General features: G+C 34.6%; 1 protein-coding gene across 3 annotated transcripts; it reads right to left on the minus strand.

Annotated features, from left to right (window-relative positions):
* Positions 1 to 7,319: 7,319 nt before the first annotated feature.
* LOC143592935 (protein DECREASED SIZE EXCLUSION LIMIT 1-like) lies at positions 7,320 to 19,507 on the minus strand. 3 transcript variants are annotated; one of them, XM_077072712.1, is made up of 9 exons: positions 19,428 to 19,507; positions 18,837 to 18,895; positions 18,646 to 18,736; positions 18,344 to 18,410; positions 12,921 to 13,003; positions 12,746 to 12,837; positions 12,178 to 12,284; positions 9,108 to 9,171; positions 7,320 to 8,298 (listed from the first exon to the last, which is right to left on the minus strand). In XM_077072712.1, the coding sequence occupies exons 2-9, from the start codon at positions 18,858 to 18,860 to the stop codon at positions 8,194 to 8,196; spliced, it is 633 nt and encodes a 210-aa protein (XP_076928827.1). In that variant the 5' UTR covers positions 18,861 to 18,895; positions 19,428 to 19,507; the 3' UTR covers positions 7,320 to 8,193. The 3 variants fall into 3 exon arrangements, with proteins under 3 accessions (XP_076928827.1, XP_076928826.1, XP_076928825.1); XM_077072711.1 differs by having other exon boundaries at positions 19,413 to 19,505; XM_077072710.1 differs by lacking the exon at positions 19,428 to 19,507 and having other exon boundaries at positions 18,837 to 18,986.
* Between the last annotated feature and the right edge of the window lie 4,682 nt (positions 19,508 to 24,189).

A 24,189-nucleotide genomic window follows, 5' to 3' on the forward strand; every position in this document is an offset into this window, starting at 1 on the left:
TAGGCTGGAGATTGGAGTTTTCTTGATCAAATTCCATTATGGGTTGGCATTCGGCTCTTGATGGTTGCCTTAGTTTATCTTGGATTATGTTTTATGTTCATGCTGATTTTTCCCGTTGGTTCTATGCTTTTGGTTGATCGGTTTCATCCTACATTTTGTGGATCGGAACCTGGTTTGCTATGCTTTAGAATTTGATTATGTTTGGGGTGTTTGATCGTGATGGATCTATGTTTTGGGTACGGATTATGTTTTTGGATCCGGATGGTTGGATGGGTTATTTTGATCTTATCCCTTAAGTATAGCAATTATTTGAATTTCCATATTATTGTTATTATTTTTGGGATAGAGATCACATATATCTTGAGCTTTTCTGGGATCTTGATCTTGATTTGCTCAGGGTTTGTGATGATTCAAGACGGCTTGGCCGAACTTGTTGGGTTAAGCATGGTACAAAATTTTGGGTTTGGCTTTATATATGGGCTAATAATTACGCAAGGGGTTTTTTTGGGCTTATGGCTAGCAAGATATCGCTCCGCTGATATTGGGCTAAAGGTTAAATCAATTGGGCTGGTGGGCCGTGGTCCCGTGCAAGGCTAGTTAGTCCATCATGCAATGGTATGTATTATGTAACAACAAAGGATATTGATTGGAATCAAGTCTGGATGTGAGCTGGAAGGAAGATGGGTTGTAAAGAAGACACAAAGATCATCTTTGTTAACTTATCTTAGTTTGGATTTGTTAAAGTATGCAACAATTTGTATGCCTTCGGGCAAGTTTAGTATGTCTTCTTTTTTCGTATTGTGGTCTACCCCTCCATGGTAAATGTCCAGGAGGGGGGAGATGCACTCGTTTGTAATCATTTTCTTTTCTTTAGTAAATTTTACCAAGGGCAATGCCCTTTTACCAAAAAGAAGGCTAAAGTAGTTAGGGGTGCGTATGATCATACTTATTGAGGCTCAACAACAACATAAAAATAAACACTCGTGCACGTAAATCATATGAAACATATAACACACAATAGAGCAAGTATTCTAAGTATCATACATCCTAGAGTTTGTGGTTTGAGGATAGAGTATTATAAATGATTCTTGTTTTGGATAAGTATGCATATTACCCTCAACGTATAAAAGTGAAAACAAGTGATTAAATGTACTCACATGAAATAACTAACTTGAAGGATTAGTTTGCGATAAAACGGGGAAGGGTAAGTTCAACGAGCAAGACCTAGATTAAAAAGAGTCTTGAGTTAGTAGATGGTTTTAAAAGCTTTAAAGTAAAATAAATAATTAAAGTTTGAAGGATAAAATGTAAATACATAAGGAATTAAAGTAATGGTTTTTAAAAAGCAAGTTTACTCGAAGTCGGGTCTCGATATTCTATTAATTTTTTTACTTAACCTTTGTTAAGTAAATATATGGGTATAATTGCAATATTGCAAAATTAAATAGATACCAAAACGACATTTACGAGTGTTCGGATTTTTCGGTTCGAGTCTTGATAATTGGCCAAGCCCGAAGCCGAGATTCCAAAGTGATAAATGTTATGAGATAACTCAATAAAATCAAAAGAAACTTGACCAAGTGTGTAGTTCTATTAAGAAGAACCTTGATGCCCGTTAAGCGAGTGTTTGGCCTTGTCGGTCCAAACTTGTTATAAGATCAAGTTGGATCCGACATACCAAGTATTTTAAGAAAACAATTAAAATTAGTTTATAATATAGTTTTAAAGAAAATATGAGATTCGGTGGCCCAAAAAACAACTAGTGTGTCTTAAGCGAGTGAACTCGGTTTAGTTCGGTCTTGGTTCGGTCCTTAACTCGGAATAAGACCGAGGATGGTTACCACATACTCAATACCATAGAACTTATTAAAATGAACTTAGAATTTATTATATACAAATCTTACATGTAACATATTATTAAATCATTTTAAATTTAAAGCATCTAAACGAGAGTTCGGTCTTGGTTCGGTCCTTGACTCAGAATAAGACCGATGATGGTTACCACATACCCAATAGCATAGAACTCATTAGAACAAACTTAGAAATGATTTGAGACATGAACTCACTTTCTTAATTATACCAAGGTGGAAGCGTTTCATTATCTTTCCTCCACTAATGTGGGATGAAACTCACTTCTTTTATTTTCTCCATTTTTTTTTCTTATATTATGGTTTGGTATACTACTGGGTCTAGGGGTGTTCATCGGATCGGATAACGGATTATTCGGGTTAATCGGATTTGAAAATTTTTGGACCCTATCCGAAATCCGATCCGATTCGAATTAGGAATATTCCTATCCGATCCGAATCTATCCGAATTCAATTCGGATCGGATTCGGATAATATCTGAATAATCCGAAATTTTCCGAATAATCCGAAATAAACCTAAAAAATATTCGTATTTTTTTGTTCATAACATTTAATAGTTTAGAATCACAATAAACATACAAAACGGAAAATACGAATTACTCTTAACACAAATTAAAATTTAAACTTCAAATAGTAGTCTAATAAATATACCAAACCGGAAAATACCACTAAAAACATTTTTTTTCCGGATTAAACGGATATCCGAACAATCCGAACAATCCGAATTTTTTCAAATTCCATATCCGAATCCAATCCGAATCTGAATTAGTTATTCGGGTATTCGGATTGATCCGATCCGAATATCTGAATAAGAATTCAGATCGGTTTATTTGGGTTTCGGTTTTTTTCGGATTTCAGATTTCTTGAACACCCCTAAGGCTGTGTGTAATGGGGCGTGAGATTGGGCGAAAAGGGGCGAAGAGGGGCGAGAACACCGCCCCCCCGGCGATATGTGGGCGAAAAGGGGCTCCGGCGAGTTCTGCTTGTCGCCTGGAAGAAGGGCGACTTTGAGATGGTGGGGGCGGGGAGTTCTGCATGTGAGTGTGTTATATATACATATAAATATATTATATATATATATTAATTCATATTTGTAGCCCCTACACCATTACACCCCAAAAACAAATTCTCAACCTTTGCTGACTGGGCGCCACACGACATAAAACGCCCCAATTTTTTATATGTGTAAATAAAAAATTTATACATTAAACATGATAAAACTACTCCCAAGTAATGTTATTAAATAAAAAATATATAAAAAAATATTTGGTTTTTAGGAGTTCCTAGAAGTTCTTAACTTTTTTGAGTTCTTAAATGAAACTAACCCTATATATATATATATATATATATATATATATATATATATATATATATATATATATTGAAAAGGGTTCAAATAAAAAACATTTATTTTGTGAGAAATGTGAGAAGACTTTAAAATAAAGTACACCACCTAAATAGGATACTATACCATGTAAATCGAAAACTATACAACTTTTAGAAACTACAAATCTTAACCACTAGTGCCTAGATCGAAGGGTCTACATCTATTCTTATGCTTCTCACAAAACTATTGTTTTTTACGTTAACCCTACCATATATATATATAATTGTTTAATATACATTAAAATTATCGAAACGTGTTGTTTTACATATAAAATCTTTAGGAACTGTTTTTTACATGTAAAATTTTAATAAAATTTGTTGTTATACGTGTAAAATATTAATGAAAAATTCTATTTACACGTAAAATATTAAATTTTTACATGTAAAATCTTAAAGAATTATTGTTTCACTTGTAAAATGTTAATTAGATTTGTTGTTTTACATGTAAAATTAATGAAAAGTGTTACTATATATGTAAAATTTTAGTTTTTACATGTAAAATCTTAAAGAACTGTTTTTTATAAGTAAAATGTTAATAAGATTTGTTGTTTTACGTATAAAATGTTAATTAAAAGTGCTATTTTACATATAAACTATTAACTTTTACATGCAAAATCTTAAAAACTGTTGTTTTACATGTAAAAAGTTAATAAGATTTATTGTTTTACGTATAAAATGTTAATTAAAATTGTTATTTTACATGTAAAATGATTATGAATTGTTGTTTTACATGTAAAATATTACTGAGATTTGTTGATTTACATGTAAAATTTTAATAAAAAGTGTTTACCCCCCACCTCCCCGAGAAGCTAAAAAAACCTAAACCCGCTAAAAGCTAAACTAAACCCGACGGCTAAAATAAGTTTGTTTTTTTTACTATTTTTATATTTTTTGTTTTTTTAATTAATTTTTCAATTTTTGAAGGGTTTTTTTAGAACAGGATGCTAGATAAACATTTTGTTTTTTTTTTTTACATTTTTTTACTTTTTTATATTTTTTTTGTTTTCTATAATTATTTAAATGTTTTTTTATGTATTTTTTTTCTTCTACAAAAATAATGTGATATAAGTGATTGATTATGCACCATAAGAATGTGGGGAATTAATCAAGGGTTGAGAAGAAAGTTTCTTAGTTCTTCACTTTTTTGGAGTTCTCTTTTAAACCTAACGCTCTATCTATCTATCTATCTATATATATATATATATATATATATATATATATATATATATGATCAGTATCATGAGAGAACTCTTTTGAAATTGAGAACTATGAGAACCATTTTGACTACAAAAAACCCAAAAATAAAAAAAATCATAAAATAAAAAAACACAAAAATAAAAAAAGTAAAAAAACCAAAATTCTTATTTTAATATCCCGGTTTCATAAAAGAAACTCGACTTAGCAAATTATATACACATATGTATAATATATACATATATGTACATTTATATGATTTTCTTATACAGATGTGTATAATTTAAGATAAATGATATTGTACATATGTGTATATTACGTAATTAAAGATTAAATAAAATTATACATATATGTATAATACGATGTTTTTTTTTAATGAACCAGAATGAAATATAAGAATTTTGGTTTTTTTACTTTTTTAAAATTTTTGTTATTTTTTGTTTTATGATTTTTTAAAATATTTTTTTTAAATGTGTTTTTAGTGGTCCAAAATGATTCTCAAAGTTCTCAATTTGCAAAGGGTTCTCTTAGGATCCTAACCCTATATATATATATATATATATATATATATATATATATATATATATATGTTAGCATCATTTAAGAACTCTAAAAAATTTAAGAACTTTTAGAAACTCTAAAAAATCAAACATTTTTTAACTTTTTTATATACTAACATTATTTAAGAGTAGTTTTATCATATTTTATATAAAAAATTTTGATTACATATATTAATTACAAGTTTGCATATGTGTAAAATTTATGTACTATCAGATTTACATAGGTGTAAAACAAAACATAGATATGTATAAAAACTAATTTTCAAATTTGTAATTGTCAATATAGATATACAAAATGATAAAACTACACTCAAATAACATTAACATACAAAAAATTTTATAAAAAGCGTTAGGTTTCAATGGTTCCTTCAAGTTCTTAAATAATTTAACAGTTTTGTAATGATACTCATCCTATATATATATATATATATATATATATATATATATATAGGTATTGGATCATTTCAGAAGTTTTTTTACAGCGAGAAGTGAAGGTGTAACTCTATATATATAGGTATTGGTTTAACTTCGCCTAAAGTCACGTTCACCGTTAGAAAATAAATTAAAAACCTAATGAAAAAGGTGTTAAGATAGTTAATGTAAATAAAAGTTTTCCAAGCTGACCTGGCAGCTCGACCCCAGCCAGGGGCTCTGCCCCTTGGACCCTGCTAGGGGCTGCCGCCCCTAGACCCCGCTGCCAGGGGCGCTGCCCCCGGACCCCCGTTCTCGTTGTGGGTAGTAATTAAGACTAGAAAGATGTTATAAGTAGTGATAGTTAAATTGATATGTATACTTGTTATACAGTCAGCCGTGCACAACTGAAGAAAGGGATTACGATCAACGGAGAACGTAACCGTGTTCAGGTGAGTTTCTAGCCCCATTTATGTGTTACGTTTTCGGGGATGTGTGCATACTCAATATGTTTGTTAATACACTTATCCTAAGAGATAAGTGTGTGCCTTATGTGGATAATGTGAAATGTATGAATGATTGCTTGATAGTACGTGAACGATCTTCGGATATTGCACGTACTGTCAGGTTGTAACGCTATGTATAAGGTAAGTATGTTATGTATGTTTATGTGTATGAACATGATAGAGATAATAGAAGAAAGAAATGATAATGTATAGTTACGAAAAGGGTACCGAGCCCTACTAATACTCGAGGTATGATGTATGGTTGTATGGTAACGAAGAGGGAATTGAACACTTCTAATATTCGAAAGCTAGGGACCAGACCCTTATAATATCTGTGATGTTAGGGAATCGAACCCTTCTAATATTCGAAAACTAGGGACCAGACCCTTATAATATCTGTGATGATAGGGACCAGACCCTTATAATATCTGTGATGTTAGGGAATCGAACCCTTCTAATATTCGAAAACTAGGGACCAGACCCTTATAATATCTGTGATGATAGGGACCAGACCCTTATAATATCTGTGATGTTAGGGAATCGAACCCTTCTAATATTCGAAAACTAGGGACCAGACCCTTATAATATCTGTGATGATAGGGACCAGACCCTTATAATATCTGTGATGTTAGGGAATCGAACCCTTCTAATATTCGAAAACTAGGGACCAGACCCTTATAATATCTGTGATGATAGGGACCAGACCCTTATAATATCTGTGATGTTAGGGAATCGAACCCTTCTAATATTCTAAAACTAGGGACCAGACCCTTATAATATCTGTGAGGTTATAGGGCGAAAGACTCTTTAAAAAGTATGATTATGTATGTAAGGAAAGCATGAAGGTAAAAATGAACGTATGATTATGAATGTAAAGAGAGTATGAAAGTAAAAATGAAAGTAAAAGCACTTAGGTGTATATGAAAGAAAGTTAAGAGATTAAGTATGAAGCGTAAGAATGTATTGTATGATTATGTGATTAACTAGAACTCACTCAGCGTAGCTGACTTTTAGTATGCACGCAGGTGAGTAGGATGAGGCAGCTCGCTTGAGGAGACACATGGCACTGAACAAGAATCTAGCATCTGAAGACCTACGATGTTTTAATTTTAATGTTTTAATGTGAAAGACAAAGGTTGTTTTGAGACAAGTTATGAAATATTGTAATGTTTTATGAAAGTTTTATATTCCGCATAAATGTTTTAATTAACTCTGATATTTAGAAATGTGTTTATGAGTAAATCCAACATGAAAGTAGGGTTACCGGTAACGGGGCCTTACAATATATATATATATATATATATATATATATATATATATATATATATATATATATATATATATATATATATATATATATAACCACTTCATTCCATTAATAACGAACATCTTATTATTAAAAACGAAAAAGTACAAACATTATTAAACATAAAAACTAAAATAACAAACACCGGCTCTCTACGTCCATTAAGCTTTGTTACCGACGGTAGGGGCTGGAGCCTGGAGTTACAGAGCCTAACAATTCTCCCGCTTCCGCTTTTTTAGCGTCCAAACTTTTTTTTTCACGAAAATACTTATTGGTATGCTTTCTGAGTTTCTGAGAGTCGAGTTTGACCGCGCTTTTAGAAACCTGACACAATACTTGCACCGCACCATCTCATGTTAGTTGGTCATAACACACAAGTCATAATGAACCCAAACCTTAGGACATCTTGGTGTGTCAATGACCATAATAACATCATCGTTGGTTGCCATTGCTTGCCGGTTTAATCGATATTGAGATTTAAAGTGTGTTTTAGAGTTAGAGAAGTGATTTATCAAGTCCTAAACTTAACACAACAATTTATAGTATGTGTATATGTTTTATATATTCAAAAACCGGTTCCAACGGTCCAAAAACGGCTATATAGCCAATGGAACCGGTTCCCAACAATCAAATTTAGTTTAAAAATGGAAAACCCGGTGTACCCGGTTTTCAGGTATAACCCGTACCCGGTTCTTGACTAGAACCGGTTCCAGTTTGTACCCGGTTTCAATATACCTGGATCCCGGTTTTAAAATACCCAATTTGTGCACGTCCACTACGTGCTATTAATAACACACTCGTTCTGGGCAATTCGACCTCTAACAAACCATCCTGCCCATATCGTCACGTGTAAAATTACCCCAAACAAAAAGAGATCCCAACCGAAGCGAATTATGTTATAGTTGAAACACGTTTTCCTTTATATACAAATTCGACCAATAAATAATAAAATATAATTATAATTAAGTAGAAGACCGGGGAGGATAAAGCTCCCAAAGTGCCACAGTAGTGTCTTCAGATGCAGAGGCTATTTTTTTACAATCCGCAGCAAATGAAATTGCATTACACTGCAAAAAGAAAAAATAATAATAAATGGAAGCAAACATGAACAGAGGATAATCAGGCGTACATAATAATGTCTGTTTTTAACAAATAATAAATATGTAAAATATTAAAAATAAAAATAAAAAATTCAATAAATAACGATTAGAAAATTCAATTTGGACAACTTTTGATCCGTTCAAAGGCATAAGATGTCTGACCCGTTAGGATAAAACATAATCTTATTTGACCCATGCATAAGTAAATGGGTCAACTGTGGTGTATAGGATTGTAAACGAACTGAACGAACATGAGTGGAGCATGTTTGTGTTCGTTTGTTTTAACTTTAAGTTTAACCAAACAAATGATCGAACACGAACAGTTAAACTAACGAAGTTTTCTTGTTCGTGTTCGTTCGCTATGATAATGAGCATGTTCGTGTTCGTTAATGTTCGTTCGTTAATAATAAACAAACGAACATAACTAGACATAATCAGCTAAAACCAATTAAAAGTAATGTAAAAAACAATGTGTTGGGCATGCAAAAATTATTAAAAGTAGAGTAAGTTTTAACGGGACAATGAGTATATAATCGAGCGTAAACTAACGAACATAAGTAAATATAAACAGGAGAACATAAACGAAACTACATGAGCAAACATAAACGAGCCGGACATGGGTTCATGCTTGTTTGTTTAACTGAATGACAAACTTTTTTCTTCATGTTTGTTCATTTAATAAATAGACGGACTTCCTGTCAAAAGTTCACGAACTGCTCATTGCCCGTTCAGTTTGTTTACGGTCCTAGTGGCGTCCTAAGCGACTATGTACATACCGTGGCACGGTGATACTTCAAAATTGCCAAAGGATTTCCATTTTTGTAATTATAAATCCTGATCCTGTCATACATAATAATAAATGAGAATTAGACCATTGATCAATTATGTAAAAGGGTAAAATGATCATTTTAAATCGACTTAATAGCCAGTTTTAAAGTTAGTTCAGGTGAAGGACCAAAACCGCTATGGTCTAGCAAACAGCTGGTACCAAATATGTGATTTAAACATATCACATACCATCTTTGTAATTAACTTGAATTTATAATCCATTTAACATTTTAGTAAATTTATTTTCTCTAATAACTTGCATTCATTAGCTGTTTAAATACACTACATGCGTGGTTGTCATTTTTTTTCTCAACATTCCAACAAAAATTTTATTAATATAATTAAGAACATTGGTATCGGTATTCACTTTTACAGTTTTCAATCATTGTAAAACTTAGTAGTTGTATATATGTACCAAAACGTGACAGTCCGGTACTCCGGTTGACCCATCAGGGTTTATATTATTCTATAAATAACTAATGTATTAAAGATGATGAAAAACCACATTATTAAAATAATTATCTAACGTTTTAGAACGAAACAATGAAGGGTTTTGTAAGAATTTGGATGGACTTTACGTGAGTTTGACACATTTGAGAGTTTTCATTCAAGTAGTTTTCCAATTCACTCGCTTGACCGGTTATTGATAAATCACAACTTCACAACCCAAATTGACCCGTTTTGTTGGTGCATTTTGTGACTGTCGCTATGCAATTCTGACCAGCGGAGACGAAGTGGTGAAGTTAGAACAACTTCGCCATAGGCGAAGTTAGGACAACTTCGCCATTGGCGAAGTTAGGACAACTTCGCCTATAGGCCCAAGCCCAAGCCCGCGAAGTTGGTTTATCTATATATATGTGTGTCTTGTTTAGGGTTTAGGATTCAGAAAAGTGAGAGTGTTTTGTGTAAGCTGTCATTGTCTAGAGAGAAACCGAGAGGGAGAGTCGTGTGGGACGGCCCGAGGTAGAGCTCACCTCGGGTCGGCCGTGTTTTTTTGTTTTTGTCCGGTATGTAACGTGGTTGGTTATTATATAAAGGATCTGCAGATTCGTTTTATCCCATTCATGTGTGTGTTTATGTGTAATCGTGTTCTTCGTCTATAACATCGTAAACGATTCTAGGAGGATTCCGCACTCCTATACATCGTGCGGATCTCGTATCGATCAGCGACGCCCCGGGGGGATTTACAAGTGGTATCAGAGCCTTAGGCTCTTATGCTATGGTTCGAGATCTGCGTTTTGGTGTTTTCAGGCCGTTTCTGATATGTTTTTGGCCGAACAGACGTCGTCGGCGAAGTTATGGGGTTCAGGCGAAGTTGTCGCTAAAATTTTAGGGTTTTGGCGAAGTTGACTTTTTTGGCGAAGTTGACTTTTTGGCGAAGTTAAAAAAAAATATATTAAAAAAAAAAATTGTTTGGAGTTTTCGTCTGAATGGCCAGGTTTACACGATTATTGTGAGACCGAAAATGTTGTTCGACAAAGAGTGAAAATTGGTATCTCTTGGTCTTACGTGTGAACAAATACGGGTCAACTATGGCTATTTAGTTGAAGTTGCGAATGGGATATTGTTTGAAACTGGATATTGACACATATTTGGGTGTTTTTGGGCCAAGAAATAAGTGTTGTTCGAGGTTGACCAACTGAAGAAAGTCAAATTTTGTTCGGGTTTTCGTCATTACTGGATTGCGGTTAGAGCATATTATTTATGTTATTTTCAAGGCGTTCGAGAATTGGATCCCGAAAACGTGGGATACGAGCATCCGGGATGCTTATTTATTAAGGTGAAAATTTTGAAACAAGTTGGATTTAATCGGGAATTAAAATGTTTAAGTTCTTGATCGTTATCCCTGGTGATTGAAGATGTTTCGGATTTATTAATGGTCATGTGTGTTAGATTCTGTCAAGGTGGTTTTGTGATGAAACTGATCACTTGATTTTGAGTAGTTGAAGATTGAACCTTATATTACTATGCAATTCCGACTAGTTGGATGAAGTTGTGGAGACTTCACGTGTTGGTGAAGTTAGGAACAACTTCACGTGTTGGTGAAGTTAGAAGAACTTCACGTGTTGGTGAAGTTAGGAACAACTTCACGTGTTGGTTGAGATGATCGATTAGGCACGGGGATGCAGGTCAAAGATATCGATCGATATTATTCGGAGGAGCTTACACTGAAGGGGAGATCTGATATAGAAGACGCCGGGTGATTGGTAGATTTGTGGAGTATAAGACAGTTTCAGACACTGCTGGTTGAAGACAGGATGAATGTTGCATGTATATGTGAAGTTCAAGTTTGAAGATCACAGTGCAATGTCTGAAGATCGAGTCCTACAAGAAGAAGAAAACAGAAGATCATCAGTTAAGGGGGTGTCTGTTGGTGCATGTTTTGTAACAGATGATCTTTTGTGTTTGTTAGAATTGAGAGCAACGGTCAAAGGGGAGTCTGTTGGTGCATTTTGTGACCGTCGCTATGCAATTCTGACCAGCGGAGACGAAGTGGTGAAGTTAGAACAACTTCACCATAGGCGAAGTTAGGACAACTTCGCCATTGGCGAAGTTAGGACAACTTCGCCATTGGCGAAGTTATGACAACTTCGCCTATAGGCCCAAGCCCAAGCCCGCGAAGTTGGTTTATCTATATATATGTGTGTCTTGTTTAGGGTTTAGGATTCAGAAAAGTGAGAGTGTTTTGTGTAAGCTGTCATTGTCTAGAGAGAAACCGGGAGGGAGAGTCGTGTGGGACGGCCCGAGGTAGAGCTCACCTCGGGTCGGCCGTGTTTTTTTGTTTTTGTTCGGTATGTAACGTGGTTTGGTTATTATATAAAGGATCTGTAGATTCGTTTTATCCCATTTATGTGTGTGTTTATGTGTAATCGTGTTCTTCGTCTATAACATCGTAAACGAGTATAGGAGGATTCCGCACTCCTAGACATCGTGCGGATCTCGTATCAATCAGCGACGCCCCGGGGGATTTACACGTTTTCATATGAACAAGTAAAATTGTTGTACCCTAGTACTAACCTGTGGTCCCAACCAGCAGTCCCAAAAATTTTGCCATCTGTACGGATTGAAGTTCCAGCCATGCCAGATCGCTCCAAGCTTATTTCTTTCTTCACCACACAAGAACCCTAACATGTACGTTTACAATATGACATTAAAGATGAATATAGATTTATGATATTACAACTTAAAATGAAAAAGAAAAAGTTGAAATCATGGCAAATGGGCAAATAAGTAATTTTGCTTTGACCTATGCCAAAAGGTGAGACTAATTACTAATATAAATATGTTTACACAGTTATGTGTTCATATTTTCATAAATCAATACTAGTAGATGTGGCAAAATGTAAGTGGTTTCTTTTGGTACCAGTCAAAACGGGTTGGATTTACCAATAACACTATTTGTTCAACTTTTACAAACAGTGTTCCAAATTTATATTATTTGAAAAAACTAAAATCATGATCCAGATGGGTTTATGTGTTAAAAAGACACTAATTTTTAATCCATTTAACATGCTTCCTTTCAAAAAAATTTATTTTACTCGTGTCACATGTTAGAGAAAAATATAATAAATACGTGCTTTCATACCAACGAATGATCCAAAGTAAACATGAAGATTTTGTCATCTGCGCCTCCTGAAACGCCACCATTGAACATCCCATCAATAGACAGACTTAAAACTGATACAACAAAGAAACCCTTATATTAGTATAATCATATAAAACAATATGGCCACAAAAACGAGCATTTGGTTATCACAAACCTGGTTCTGAATGAAACCTTACGGAAGTTAACGGGAACCCGGGATTCCTTAAATCCCACCAACCCATTGTTCCATCCTCATAACTGCATACAAAACGGTCAACTCGTTTATGTTTTATCTCTAACGGGTCAAATAGATGAAGTTGTAAAAATATAAGATAACAAGGAAACAGACAAAACCACCAAAAATGGCCCAAAGTGTTTTTTTTAATAATTAGGCCTGTAAACGAACCGAGAAAACACGAACGAAGCATGCTCATGTTCGTTCATTTAACTTTAACCGAACGAATGATTAAACACGAACAATGTTTTCTTGTCCGTGTTTATTCCATAGTTATCAAATGTGCTAGGCGCACTCAAGGCGGGCCTAGGCGCAAAAAAAAAAAAGCGAGGGCCAGAAAGAAAAAGCACACAATGAAAAAAATTTAATATGTTATATATCCTAAAACTTGAATAACATAGTTCAATTACCAAATATTAACCAATACCAAAAGTTTAAACCCCCAAATCATGAATAACATAATTCAAAATACCAAAAATTAACCAATACCAAAAGTACAAAACCCCAAAATATCCAAAGCAAATTACTCTATACCAATATTGCTAATTAAAATTAAAATCAGTAAAACAAAGTAAATTATTTTATAGCAATCTTGCAAATTAAATTCGGTAAAGCAAAGCAAAAACATAATATAAGAAACATATTGTAATAGTAAACAATAACAAAATCAGATAAATAATCAGAAACCAGAACAATCGATAATTGGGTTAGGCTAAATGTACCCCCCTTGTGTACTTGTCATAACCCCTCCCCTAGACTTTCAATACCTTTTACAATTTTATTTGGCATATTACTATCCTCTAATATTTGTTGTTATTTCAAGTCTCTAGAAAATATCAAATAACAATCCTTACAGTTTATTAATTTTTTTTCATTTTCTCTCTTTTTGAGTATTTGTTCATCATGACAAATAATATTTTTATTATTAAATGCTTTATAACATGTATTTAAAGAATAATGATATAACGTCTTTATAAAAACAATAAAACGTTTTGTACATTTTTATCTTATCATATGTCTTTCACGGACAAAAAAAAACCATTCGAATATTTTTTTTGTTATTGTCATGATGAACAAATACTCTTTTTGAGTATTTGTTCATCATGACAAATAATATTTTTATTATTAAATGCTTTATAACATGTATTTAAAGAATAATGATATAACGTCTTTATAAAAACAATAAAACGTTTTGTATATTTTTATCTTATCATATGTCTTTCACGGACAAAAAAAAACCATTCGAATATTTTTTTGTTAGGTTTGGGTGCATAAGATAAATGTGACGTGACGTGACATGACATGAGAAACAAACCAACTTGTTGATCAATTCTTATATTGTTTAATCTCTTTTATTGATTAAAAATGTGTTTTTTTTAAAAGTAAGCTATCCCTAAAAATTATTTTTTAAAAACACTAAAATAGAAAAAATATTATTTTTTAATTAAAGAAACGTTTTTTGCTTAAACAATTATCTTCGTTATTTTTAAAAACTAAAAAAAACTGTTTTATAATATGAAAAAAAAATAATAAAAAATAAAAATAAAAACTCTTTAAAGTATAAAAAAACTATTTTTAATTAATAATGATAATAAAAGATAGCATAATGGCAAAGGAAAAACAAAAAAGTTTAAATCGTATTAATGTAAAACTTTAGGGAGGGGGTATGTTTAGTAAAACTGAAGGGAAGGGGGGTACGTTCAGCAACACCCCGATAATTATATACAGAGATTAGAGTAGATTAATTAAATCCGTTTTTTTAGGTAATCAGTTAATGATCAATCCAAAGAAATCAAAAGTAATTAAAAAAAATCTAAAAAATATATTTTCTCCTAGATAAACGCCTTGACCAGTAAGAGTAGGTTTACCATCGACTCGCCTGAAAATTGTGCCTAGGCACCAAAATCGATCGCTTTTGATAACTATGGTTTATTTGTTAAGAAAATGAGCGTATTTGTTTTGTGTTCGTTTATGTTAGTTTGTTAACAATATAAATGAAAGGTTCATAGACATAAACGAATGAAACGAACATAACAGAGTGAACACCAATTAAAAGTAAACATGAGCTATATGTTGGGCCTAAAGATTCATTAAATCTAGACAAAACTGTAATAGGCAATTATAAAACTAAACTAAATTGTTACGAGCGTAAAAACTTAGACGAATATGTAACCAAACAAATTTAAAAAATGTAAGAACATAAATAAACGTAAACAAAAGAGGATAAATGAATGAACTTACACGAACATTCATGAACATAAATGAACGAACGGAACCGGCGTTCGTTCATTTAACTAAATGGACAAAAAAATCGTTCATGTTTGCTCATTTACTAAATAAACAAACTTCCAGTCGAACGGTTAACTGAACTTTTGGTTCGTTGCAGGCCTGCATAAAATCCCCGGTTTCATTTTATCAAAATGTAAGGCCCCGAACTCGGTAGCCTTACTTTAGCGTTAGATTTACTCATAAACATAGTTCTTACAAATCAGAGTTCATTAAAACTTTCGCGGAATATAAAAACTTTCATAAAACATTTCATAACAAAACACGTCTTGTCTTAAAACATCATTTTGTCTTTCTAAATTAACGAAACATTAAACTTAAACGTCTTGAGTCTTCAGATGCCAGTCTCCTATTCGCCCACCATGTGCCCGCTCAAGCTAGCTGTCTCATTCCACTCACCTGCGTGCATACTAAAAGTCAGCTACGCTGAGTGAGTTCTAGTTATCGTACGCCATACAATACATACACATACATACATATCCGAAGATACATATCCATACATCACTAGTTACCCTTCTATTCTACGTACATACTTGCTACCATACATACATACATATCTACAATCACTAACCTCAGTCTACCGAGAGTACGTTCATAGTCCGCCGTGTATACCTGTACTCACGATCGTGAACACGTAAAAGGTCCGCAGTCCTTACCTATGTTCACCATTCATGGTACATGCAAGGTCCGCGGTCCTTCCCTATACCATCCTACATCCACAACACGTACAAGGTTCACAGTCCTTCCCTATGTTGCAACCTAATTCATAGCACGTACGAGGTCCGCAGTCCTCCCCTATGCTACCACAGCACGTATAAGGTCCACAGTCCTTTCCTATGCTACCACAGCACGTATAAGGTCCACAGTCCTTTCCTATGCTACCACAGCACGTATAAGGTCCACAGTCCTTTCCTATGCTGACGCCTATCTACATTACGTATAAGGTCCGCAGTCCTTATCTACGTTGGCGTCTATCTCCTATAACACGTATAAGGCCCACCGTCCCTATCTACGTTTACATCTATCATCTACATCACGTATAAGGCTCGCAGTCCTTAACTACGCCATCACCTGCCGAGTCTATGTCCGACAGAAGCTAGAGGGATTTGCCATCCTAACTTACAATGTGGAACGTAGAACTCACATACCATTCGTGTACCTGTATACACATACTTCACATATACAACTAATTACATATTAGCATAAGAACACTCTAGGCGTTCTTTACATCATTCATTTAACAACCATACCCCTTGTCGATACGTGCAATATCCGAAGTTCGTTCACGCCCCGACAAGTATTCATTTGTAATGTTCATACATCGTCGATATATAATATTCGTACCTTTATTTTTAACCTGACAGTACGCGCAATATCCGAAGATCGTTCGCGTACCGGCAAGCAATCATTCATACCTATCACATATATCACATATGGCATACACTTATCACTTAGGATAAATGTATTAACAACACATCGAGTATGCACACAGCCCCGAAAACATAACAAGGAATGGGGCTAGAAACTCACCTGAACACGGTTACGTTCACCGTTAATCGTAATCCCTTTCTTCAGTTGTGCACGGCTGACTGTATAACAAGTATACATATCAATTAACTATCACTACTCATATCATCTTTCTAGTCTTAATTACTACCCACAACGAACGGGGGTCCGGGGGCAGCGCCCCTGGCAGCGGGGTCTAGGGGCGGCAGCCCCTAGCAGGGTCCAAGGGGCAGAGCCCCTGGCTGGGGTCGAGCTGCCAGGTCAGCTTGGAAAACTTTTATTTACATTAACTATCTTAACACCTTTTTCATTAGGTTTTTAATTTATTTTCTAACGGTGAACGTGACTTTAGGCGAAGTTAAACCTTAGGCGAACTTAGCTTTAGGCGAAGTTAAACCTTAGGCGAACTTAGCTTTAGGCGAAGTTGTCATCAGGCGAAGTTGTCATCAGGCGAACTTGGCTTTAGGCGAAGTTGTCATCAGGCGAACTTAGCTTGCAGGCGAAGTTCATCAGGCGAACTTAGCTTGCAGGCGAAGTTGTCGTCTGCAGCTACTGTTCATTCTTAAATCCCTTAATCACCTTCGTTTCTTAACCAAATAACTCGATTTAGGTACCCACGGGATTGTCTGACCAGCGCCTACAAACCCCAACCATCAAATCGACCTAACATCGATGTTTAAAGGGTGCGATTTAGGCATATAGGTTACGGGTTCTTTTTATCAATCGATTAACCCATCAAATCATAACCATTTTCAGTAAGTTTAGCTTTGTTGGATTCGTTTTTACCATACAAACTCAGATCTATCATTTCTCAAATCAAACCGAACCTATACGAACGATTTCTAGCTATAAACGTACCTTGAACGAGTCGAACCACGAACACGGTTAAGCCTTGATGTAGTTTTGGTCCGTCACGACGTTCCAGCACCAACAAGCTCGGGTTTTCGCCTTCGGATCTTGGTTCGGGTCGTGTGTGTTTTGGGTGTGTGTATGGAATATGTGAGAAATGGTGGTTAAGGGTATTTATATTAGGGATCATGGGCTTAAGCCCATGGACTCTCCTTCCTTCTTTCATAACCCAAGTCCATAACCCATATCCATTACCCAACACTAGCCCGACCCATACCAACTCCTACTCTATTTATTTATTTCCCGATAACCCGAGTAAACTTTCCCTCTATTATTAAGTAATATAATTAATATCATTTTGGAAATTTCGGGATGTTACACAAAACAATATTTATTGAGAAAATATAATTGTGATATCATTGTACACGCTGCTTATTTATCAATTTTCAAAATTACAGACAAAAGATGTCCTGTATAAATATTAACATATTGATTCGGGACGCAACCCGCTCATTTTTTTTTCAGCCCTAATAGTATATACAAGTAGCATATTCATATATGGATTGTGGGTCACCTATAGAAATCTCATCAGGAGTAGTTTATGTGCAAAATGAACAAATTTTGATTATTTGATATCGAAATTCCACATGAAGTGAAATTGCTTTGAGAATTGAAAAAATAATAATAAAACCATTAGGATAAACGGGAATAAGAGAACAAACCCTGCTAAGACATGTAGGAATCCCTGTGATTCAGAAGGCAAAAACACTTGAACGGCCATGCACATACCTGTGAAATAATATACTTAGAAGCATTTGTAATTGTAATAATCAAATTATCAGATACTTCAGTGCACTGCATTTTTTAATATACATGGAATTGATAAGTATAATGACCAAAAAGACATTATTGTGGAAAAGGTCAAATATTTTGTAATTGGAATTAATAAGTATAATGACCAAAAAAGACACTATTGTTTCCATTAATAAGGGACTAGTAACAAAATAATGTAACATGCAAGTACCTTTTCCTTTGGTAAAATCATTTGTAGAGGCACCAGAAGAATGCGGTAACGTTGCAATTCTTTCCGCAGCATTGAGATCCCATATTTCAACCTTTTAATTAATATTTCAAGTAAAAACCATGAGGTAAAACAAATATAAAAGATATATTAAAAAATAAAAATTAAATTATGAATGATGGTGATGTGCATACCTCTGAGCGCTCACCACCAGCCATGGCCACGTATGGACATCCTTCCTGACAGACATCATCTGATATCAAAAAATTATATGAAATGCTGATCAGTAAACCTCGATATGCCATTATTAGAAGTTAATATAAAATAAACTATAAAAATGGCATCTGCCGTTGGTACTTATCAACGTTGTGGATCTAACTTGTCGGGCGGTGGGGTACCGACTAGTGATTAATCGGGATGAATCAGAATGGAAACTTTATACGTCACTTCAAACACAAATGATTAAATGTAAACATAATAAATCAATGAGAAAACCAATTACCAACTGCCACCGGTTAGCAAACAATTTATTAGTAACCCACCCATTAGCGACTAGTCGCCAGGTAATTCCGTTTTCTCAATACTGGGAGTTATGAATGGTTTGGTTTGGGTTGTGGTTAATCTCACACAAACCCGCCCGTTTCGACCTATACTAAGAAGTAAGAATCACCCATTTCAACCCTAGCTCATTTTGACCCATCACCCAACTTGCCCAACCAGCCCATCTTGACACCTCTAGTAAACCATCTACAAGTGGTCAAGAAAATTACTTTTCAATATTTCACAATTTTCTGCCTCTTGTTGGTTGCCATGAGAAATTTCTTCACTGGTAGCTTCTATGACTTCTTTCACACAATGAGGTGTTGGTTGCCTCTTCTCTAATGAAAGCTTGCAAAAGTGATAGAAATTTGCGTCAATTGAAACCGAAGGTATCCTGTTAAGATTAAAAAAAAAAACCATCATATTCTACATAGGTGTTTTTCATTAATGTTAGTGAGACTTAAATTTATATGTTTAGTGAGTCATTCATATAATTCTAAACTACAATGATCATAACTCGTGTAGAACTGAATATATACCTCGATAACTCCCCGTGTTCGATATCCCAACACCTAACGGTTCCGTCCTTGCCCTGGCTGCAGTTATAGGATTAATTATTTACTAATCACATACATACACTAGGAAATAAGAAAATATAAAAAACCTGATAACTCTGTTGTCCCCAATTGAAGGGCTGGTTGAAACAGTTATAAAGAAAGTGGTTTTCTAGTATTCAACAATACTATATATATATATATAGATATATATATAGTTAGCTAACCAACCAGATCAATATAGGTTAGGTAACTTGAAGTATTAATTATCAATTGGGAGGGGCCTAATTAAACACAAAATCAAACACTTATTAAACAACTTACAACAATCAGTTGCTTTTCTACATCAAGAATTACTTTTTCCTATCAACAATTGCCCCTCGACCGCCAAGTACAATTTCAGCAACGCTGTGGGATGACGACGATTGTCGGAGGAGGAGTCAGAACAACGATGGGTTGTATTAAATAAAAAAATAATAAACGTATAACCGGACACGGTGGCCTGCTTATGAACACAGACGACCGGAACCAAGGGTGTGTTTGGATTCCTTATTTATTATTTAAGGGAAAAAGAAAAAGGTGTTATGGTTTTTCTTTTGGATTAATATAAGTTAATAATAAGTTATATTTTATAAAGTATTTATTGATATAAAATAACTAAAAATAATATTTTTGTATAAGTGAATAAGTTGTTTTTAAAAAGTGTTTGAGATTGCTTGTTTATACCATTTTATACCTTTTAATCTCTAGCATATTGAAAAAGAAATTACAAGATATACATCATAAAATTCGTTTACATATATTATAATTTCTTAATTAGACCATAATAATAATATATTCAGAATGTTAGAAAAAAAAACACCAAAATGCACAATAATAACAAAATAATGTCATACTACATTTCTCTCTGCGATTCCATTATTTCTTGTGTAATAACATCTCTTATCGCTGCCATAAGCATAACATCATTACCCATACGTACGATTTGTAGCCGAAACTTCTTCATGATATTCATCACCAGGACCATCTTCTGTGAGATTGTAAGATTCTTGTCGGGCCGTTTCAAATGCTTCATCAAACCTACCAGTCTTATTTCATCACTGTCTCCCTTGCCCTCTATATTGCTATCCTTTGAAATTGTAACAGAGTCATAGTTTGATCTCCTACGGCAACCGAATCCCGAAACAAAGGAGCGTAGTGCGTCTCAAATATTTCCAAATTTGTGTCCCTAAATTTAGCAAAGTCTTTATCTTCCTACAAAATAAATTAGAAACAAGAACTAAGGCAAACGTGAAACTAATTAAGACAAATAATAGTTTGAGCTGTATGCGCATAATTTGTCTATCAGATATATTTAATGAATTGATCACTAGCTATAATATCTCATTTTCTATATGTTGGTTTTAAACTATTATATATCTATTTATATTTTATACAAACTAAAAAGATGATTGATGGAAAGTGTATTGCATGTATCACGTCCTGTTTTCTATTATCTATAAACATCAGCAACCGAATAATGTTTTTGTTTGTTACCAAGTATTAACGACTTAAATGTCAATCAATGACCTTTTAAGCAACAAAAAAATAGTTGCTAAACTGATCCTAAGTGACTATCTGTTGATATAATAAGTTAAATCTAAAAAATGCCATTTTTAGGGATTTAAAGCTTAGGCACCAAGTGGCCTTTGGCCCAATGGCAGATTGTTATCAGTGAATTGTTACAACTCCTAGGTTGTGAGTCTAAGTCTCTTTACTGACATCAATTATCAGTTTGCTAACTGTTTAATTATCATCAAAAAAGGCAATTAGTATTCTAAAATTCAGACCTAAGAAAACAATATGTTCTAAATTATTACTCAAGAATCAAATTTTCCATATTTCCCAAATTACCCCTCCAAACATATCCCATCCTTCGACTATTTTTATACCACTTAGACCACCTATTGTCCCAGAAAGGGTTCAACAATAAACAATTAAATATCTAATATAGTTTTTCAAATTACATCTAACAATCTCTTTAACCCGAACCATTAACCCGAAACCCGAGCAAATTGACCCGATTAACACCACTAACTACAAATGATTAAAAAACAGTATGAGTGTAGAACTTACCTTTATTTTCTTATCCCACCACTCAGGCAATGCATCTATTACCCCTTTCATGCCTCATCAAGTGGTCATAAAGCTTCCATTCTTTTTTCATGACGTCCCATTTGTTTTAAATTTGTTTTTCATCAAAGGTTATGACCGTTTTTTCATTCATGGTTTGAACTATATTCTTCCACCCAATCTTACTAAAGTGAGTACCGGGTCTATTCCCTTTTCTAAGTTCAAGCAAGCACACATCAATAAACTCCTTGAACGTATCATTGCTCCACAAGAATTTTTTGTTTTTCAAAGTCCTAAGCATACTATATCCATGATTCATAAACAAACACATCGAATATACCATGGTGAAATATATTAGTGAATATAAGACAACTAGAGGCGAAACAAAGAATTGAACATATAATATTAATTTTAACTAGGCTTGTTTTCAACTACCATTAGTTGCTTGAAAATGATGTTTTGCCTTCTTTCACTCAAAACTCCAACTAATGTCTTTCTTAATTTTCTATTTAAATCTAGAAGTTAAATATATTACCTAGAGTACTACCTTTAATTCTCTCTTATGGTTAAAAAAGCTGAATGAAAATCATATAACTGATTGAAATGACAGAAAGTAGGTAACTACATATGAAAATCGATAATTATAAGAATATAAACATCACATAATGAAATTTTATATAAATTTTCATTTAATTTTATAGTCATTCACATTATATAAACATCACATAATCTATTAAAGCACCAGAACACCATTAAAGCACCAACGCACTGTGTCATTCACAAAGAAATTTTCATTCAATTTTATAGTCATTCACATAGTATAAACATCACATAATCTATTAAAGCACCAAAACAACATTAAAGCACCAACGAACTGTGTCATTCACAAAGAAATTTTCATTCAATTTGTATAGTCATTCACATAATATAAATATCACATAATCTATTAAAGCACCAAAACACCAAACATGTTTCAACTTTCAATCAAACAACTCATAAACATATTTAAACACAAATTACATGAGAATCAAACATACAAAAAAACAAAAGTCACAAAGGGTATTAAACTTACTCTCAACTACGTTCATAAAGAATGGTTCCAAATCGGGGTACGACCACAAGCGGCTCATACCCGCCCATACTAAGGCTTCTTCCGGTAGGGCCCGCATCGGTGATGGTTTAGACATCAAGATGCGGAACCATTCCTGGCCCTCATGTGAAGCCGTAACAACATCCGGCGGCGTCTCGTTGGCGGACGGCGAACCATGGAAACCGGGACAACGTCTTCTGAAATCCAAAAGAATTTGGTCCGCCATTCTTGAGCACCGCCGGATGGTTCAAATCCGATAATCCTGTCGGGTATCAGAACACATTTAAACCATCCGCCACGATTGGTCACCCGGTAAAAGACCAGGAACCGATCAATACGTGGCACCATCTCGTTAGCCTTACACACGAATTGGAAGTGTCGAATTCGCGTAAGCGCCAGCGGATATAACTAGGAAAGATGGATCCCATGTGTGCTGAGCACACTCATGAAGAACTTGGTTATCGGTGTAACATCACAAAAACTTCGGACTAAAAATACCAAATAGCAAAGTCCAAGGACCAAAAGAGAAAATTATGTTCTCCTGTCCGATCGCGATACGCGACGGATCAGAAGGAGGCCCATCGCGTACCGCGATGGGTATGTTTTCTAAACCCAAGAAATGGGCAGACGGCGATATGCGACGAACCAAAACCCAACGTCATCGCGTACCGCGATGACGAGGTCTGACAGGATGACACGTGTCACCACGTGGCATAAAGGCATGACGATGTGACACGTGCCCCGCCACGTGTCACATGGTGGCACCATGTCTTGCCACGTGTCACCACGTGGCACCGCGTCCGCCACGTGGCGACGCTACCGATGCTTCATCAAACCTACGTCGCAATACGCGACGGGGTTTTCATCAACCATCGCTTACCGCGATGGGTTCGTTTTTCAGCTTATAAATAGGGGTGCTTGGCACCTTCATTTGCACACCAAAATCTCTCTCTCTCTAGAAACTTTCTCTCTCTACCTCGTTTTCCGTGCCACCGACCTGACAATTATAACCTCGTAATCCGCACCATATACCGACGACACCTCGAAGTTCGTACCGACAATCCCGACAATCAGCGCACCTCGTTTTGCGTGCCGACCTCGTAACGCCTGACGACCTCGTAAACCGTGCTGACCCGATATTCTGCCTCAAAGTACGTGCACGACCCGGCAACCCCCGAACGTTGCCTCGATTTGCGTGCTGAGAAGTTGTTGATCAAGATTCTCAAAGTACGTGCAAACGTCGAAGTGTAG

This window comes from Bidens hawaiensis, unplaced genomic scaffold, assembly GCF_021521415.1.
Source record: "Bidens hawaiensis isolate Kalapana, Puna unplaced genomic scaffold, B.hawaiensis_p1.1 tig00041457_1, whole genome shotgun sequence".
Taxonomy (NCBI): Eukaryota; Viridiplantae; Streptophyta; class Magnoliopsida; order Asterales; family Asteraceae; genus Bidens; species Bidens hawaiensis.